This window comes from Psammomys obesus, unplaced genomic scaffold (assembly GCF_907164565.1).
Source record: "Psammomys obesus unplaced genomic scaffold, mPsaObe1.curated_primary_1811, whole genome shotgun sequence".
Classification (NCBI taxonomy): Eukaryota; Metazoa; Chordata; class Mammalia; order Rodentia; family Muridae; genus Psammomys; species Psammomys obesus.
In genome coordinates, this window is record NW_026594014.1 from 726379 (window position 1) to 731631 (window position 5253).

Sequence of the window (5253 nt, forward strand, 5' to 3'; positions counted from 1 at the left end):
TGGAGACTGGAGAGGCCGCTCAGTGGTTACGGACGCTTGCTCCTCCCTCTTCTGGCTGCACTGGGAACTGCAGGTGCTCAGTGAACACTCATTCAGGCAAATCAGTCCTACACATGAGCAAACAATTGTAAAACCCTTTGAGCCCGCCCTGATGGCCAAGGCCGTGGCTTGGCTGTGCAGCACTAGCCCGTGTGTACAAAGGGTGACTGCCGCGACTCCACGGCGGTCACCAGCCCTGTGACTCTTCCCGCAGTTCCCAGGCTGTGGAGTACTCGCAGTGACGGAGAGGTGCGCCTGAGGCTGTCCAGACACGGGCCGGGCCACGAGGCCCCGATGACCATCCCCGAGCTGTTCCAGGAGTCTGTTGAACGGTTCGGCGCTTACCCAGCCCTAGCCTCGAAGAATGGCAAGAAGTGGGACACGGTGACCTTCAGCCAGTACTACGAAGTGTGTTGCAAGGCAGCCAGATCTCTGATCAAGGTAGGCAGCCCCCCCCCTCAGTCGTCCAGAGACGGTGGTCCCCAGAGCTGGCTGTGGGCAACTCGGGGTCCCAGCCTACGGGTAGCCGAGGCAGGAGGGCCCCAAGTTCCACTCCATCTCAGAAAATGAAGGAAAGGTAAAAAGTTGAGCTGGGCTGAAGTGGCCAGAGTGGCCTCTGGCACGCACAAAGTCCTGGGTTCCGTTCCCAGCACCTCAGAGCACCAAGTGTGAGATGCACACCTGCCATCTCTACTCAGGAGATAAAGGGAGTTCGAGGCCATCCTTGGCCACAGAGTGAGCCAGAGTTCACCCCAGGCTACTTAAGGCTTCAGTCACTTTTCTGTTGCCGTGAGGTGACACCATGACCAAGGCAACATTTCACTGGGGTGGATTAGAGGTTTAGTTCGTTAGCGTCTCGGTGGGGAGCACGGCTGCACCCCACCGTGAGTGATGGAGAAGGAGCTGAGAGCTTACACCATCTGGGCAAGTTGGAAACAGAAAGCGAGACTCGGCCTGGGTGGGCTTTTGAACCCTCAGACCCCACCCCACTGACACACCTCCTCCGAGGCCACACCTCCTAGTCCCTCCTAAACATTCCCACCAGCTAGGGCCCCATGCAAACGTGAGCCAATGGGGCATCCTCATTCGGTACCACGTTGGTCCCCTGGGCTCCTTAGGCCTCTGACCACATCATACATACACAAACATTCACTCCAACCCCAGAAGTCCACAACACTGCTTCAGAGTCTCTTGTAAGACTCAAGACAATCTCTTAACTGTGTCTAATGCGGGATCACATCTTCCTACAGTGGCACAGAACATACACTACCATTCCAAAAAGAAGGAAAGAGGGCATAGTGAGGAAAGGCTAAACCCCCCAAAAAGACCAACACCCAGAAGGGATAGCTCCATGGCCTCTAACTCTGCCTGACGCCAGACGGCTTACATGGCTCTACCCTCTTCCCAGCTCAGCCTAAGGTGACACACTCTCACCCTCAGCCTGGTTCCATGCCCCTTGTCAGCTCCACCCCCCCATTCTAACATTACAACACAACCCAGGCTTCACGTTCACAGCCTCAGGCAAGGACGGCTCCACCCCCAAGCTAGGGATCCCACACTTCTTGCCTGGCCCCAGCAGCCTTCCTTTGCCACAGACGGAGAGTCCACGGCCACTTTCCTCGCGTGCCCTTCATGACTCTAAAACCAGGACGGCAAGGCTGACGCTGCCAAGCCCTGTTGCCAGAATGGAGCCTGGCCGCTTCCGAGACCTGTATTTGTGAGAGCTTTGACTTGTTAGTGTTTTCCTGCTGTATAAACCTTCCTTTAATTAGTTAGGCATTTTCCTGTCAAGGGTCCCAGGACTGACGGGGAGGGGTCGTGCCCTGAGGGCACCACTCCCTTTATTCCAGTCAGTATCAGGATCTTCTTTAAGCTTCTCATGTCCTTGAGCACAGAACTTGGTCGAACGTTATGTTTCCCGGGGCTCCTTTTCTCCTCGTGTACATGTTGTATTTCTCTGCTCTGCTTGCTCCTTTTGATTATAGTTGTGCATAAAAGTGACCGCTAGGAACCACAGGACAGTGTCAGGCCGTCTTTATCTCCTCTGCCAATCCACTAATCTAAAAGTCTTCCAGTAAGCCTCGGGCAGCTTCTTAGACAAGGGCAAAAATTAGCCACATTCTTTGCCAAAATGTCAGAAGAAAGGTCTCTCGAGAGCTGGACCTCCATAGTCTGCAGTCTCCCAGAACCTAGCAGAGTCTCCTCCAAGATTCTGCTAGTCCCATTTACAGTGCTCAGCCACTTTGGAAATTCAGAATCTCAGCAAGCATGGTGGTCAGGCCTGTCACAGCAGTACCCCACTCCTGGTACCAACTTCTGTCTTAGTCACTGTTCTATTCCCATGAAGAGACACCATGACCAGGGCCAATCTTATAAAGGAAGGCATTTCATTGTGGCTGGCTTAGAGTTTCAGAGGGTTGGTCCGTTATTGTCACGTCAGGAAGCAGACAGGTGCTGAATGAAGTACTAGCTGAGAGCTTTACATCCTGACCCATGGGCAGCAGGTAGAGGGAGAGATACTGGGTATGCCTCGGGCTTCTGAATCCCCAAAGCCCACCCCATTGACACGCCTCCTCCAACAAAGCCACACCTCCTAATCGGTTTCACTTACTCGGGACCAAGCCTTCAGATAGATGGGCTTATGCGGGCCACTCTCATTCAAAACACCACAGTAAGTTAAGGTCATTTTTAAAAGGTTGAGGCTGGAGAGGTGGCTCAGCAGCTAAGAATTCTTCCTGCTCTTCCAGAGTACCAGTTTACTTCTTGGCAGTGAGGTTCCGTGGCTCGCAGCCACCTATAGCTCTGGCTTCTTGGGCAGCCATAGGGACATGCACATAGTGCAGATACCCACACATTGTGGTTAAAATTGAGACAGTGAGGAAGGGTGATGGGTCTGGGCTGTCCGGCCAGCAGCCCGGCCTCCAGGGAAGAAGCATGAAGACCCTGCCCGAGAAGATAGGGGAGGTGTGTGACGGCCCTGGATAGGACCTTCCAGCACAAGACTCCACTCAGGCCCAGAACCGGTGTCAGAGCCAGGGGTGGCTGAGTGTCCTTACAATCCTAGAGTCAGTGGGTGAACAGAGGCTCATCGTGAACGCTCACTGGCTGAGGCGGCGAGCATCTGGTCCAGCGGGAGACCCGTCTCAACAGAGACCCAAGGAGCAGCAGAGGAAGACACACGGGTCCCGCCAGCCCTCCGGTACCCCACACCCCCTGGATGGCACGTGGGCGGGGATGTCCTCGGCGCGCACACACGCACAACATCCGCACACATTTCCTAGGAATCAAACGTAGGGTCAGCAGGCCACCCAGAACTGTCTCCTCGAACCTTACGAACCTTACGCTGAGAGGAATCCAGATCAAGGCCTTAAAGGGAAAGCCGTCCGTCTGAATCCACCGAAGCACCGTTCATGACCGTAACTCCCAGTGCCCAGGGCCGCTGCTTCTCCCACGGCCCGGGGGCTGTCTCCCAAGAAGCAGGCCTGGAGCAGCTGGGATCACCCAGCCAGAGTCAGCAGGGAGCTAATTCAACTTCAGTTCCAGAGAACAAAGGTCATGGTCCCGTTGGGGAGAACAGGTGTACAGGATTATGTGAACTAGGCGTGTCCAGGATGCCTGATTTGCATAAGGCAGCATGCTCCTGTTGGATGAATGGAAACGCAGCACCTAATTACTCGGTGCAGGGAGGGGAGAGCTCGCAGGGGGCTGTTTCAGAGGCCACCTATCAAGTGAGGCTAGGAGCTTCTGTGTCTAAGGATGAAGTCAGGTGGGGAGCAGGAGGCCCTGCTGGGAAAGAGGGCATCCTCAGGATGGCTGTGTGGACGAGGCGAACTTGAGCCTCAGCAGCGGGCCTCGTCCAGCGCTGCGCAGGCAGAGGGGGATGTCTGTGCACTGGGACACCGCAGCCTTGAAAATAGGGAAATCTGATAGAAGGTGCTGGGTGGAGGGACCCCGGGGGACAGGACACTCTGTGACCTGAACCTCACAGAGGACACACCTGCAGGATCTTATTCCCAAGGGAGTCCTGGGCGCCTGACCCTGGGAGAGAGAGTGGGTCCCCAGGCCTGTGGAGAGATGGAGTTAGCCCTGCCCGGGATTCCTGTGGGGAAGATGGGAGGTCCCGGAGGCGGAGAGTAGGCGTGGCCATACAGTCAGGCGGACATGCTTCCTGCCCCCGACCTGAAAAAATAATAAACTGAAACAGTGACCTCCATGCCACGGGAACTCCCTGAAATGAAAGCAAAGTAGATGGGAAATGAAGAGCAGGAGGTGAGCTCATCGCACCCCGACTTCAGGCTGGACAGGGGCTCCCCAGTCAGTGCAGCTGCTTTTCCGTTTTCTGTCTGTCTCTGTGTTTGTTTCTCTCCTCCTCAGGATGGCATCTTGAGCAGACGTGGACACGCAGCAGCTGACAGCATCTTCCTCCTGGTTTTGTTCCCTCCAGCTGGGCCTGCAGCGCTTCCACGGTGTGGGCATCCTGGGCGCCAACTGCGTCGAGTGGGTCGTTGCCGCCTTGGGCACCGTCTTGGCTGGGTATGTCTCACCCTCTGGCTCCCTGTGCTGGCGGACCACTGCTGCCAGCCAGCTGCGCAGCACAAAACCTCACTCGCAGGCCGAAGGCCAGAGTTAAGCCCTTCCTACTTATGGCCTCGGCCTTAGCTTTCTGTTAAAAATAATTTTCTAAAATGTATGGATTTGAGCATGGTGTCGCACACCTGTAATCCCAGCACTCTGGGAGGCAGAGGCAGGCAGATCTCCATGAGTTCGAGGCCAGCCTGGTCTACAAAGCAAGTCCAGGACAGACAAGGCTACACAGGGAAACCCTGTCTCTAAAAACAAAAATTATAGATTTGTGCACACCTGTGAGTGCATATATGGGTGTGCCTGTGTGCACGTGTGTATACATGTGAATGCACATATTCATGGAGGCCAGAACGGGGTGAGGGGTCAGCTCCCCTGGAGCTGGACTTAGGAGCTGAATTGTGGTCCCCTGCATGAATGGCCAGTGCTCTAACTGCTGAGCGGTCCCCAACCTGGGTCCCCACAGCTGGGGACCCCTTACACAGCTGGGATCTGCCTCACACAGCTGGGAACCGCCTCACATGTGGGCACCCCTCACACAGCTGGGAACTGCCTCTTAGCTGGGGACCCCTCACAGCTGGGGACCCCTCACACAGCTGGGGGCCCCTCACACACCTGGGAACCGCCTCACAC

General features: G+C 55.7%; 1 protein-coding gene across 1 annotated transcript in view; it reads left to right on the top strand.

Moving 5' to 3' along the window:
- The first annotated feature begins 313 nt into the window (after positions 1-313).
- Positions 314-5253, top strand: part of LOC129684580 (long-chain-fatty-acid--CoA ligase ACSBG2-like) — a 22914-nt gene continuing 17974 nt past the window's right edge. The window contains exons 1-2 of the mRNA XM_055617794.1: positions 314-480; positions 4484-4572. Coding sequence (XP_055473769.1) covers positions 334-480; positions 4484-4572 — 236 coding nt within the window. The 5' untranslated portion in view covers positions 314-333. The remainder of the gene's footprint in view (positions 481-4483; positions 4573-5253) is intronic.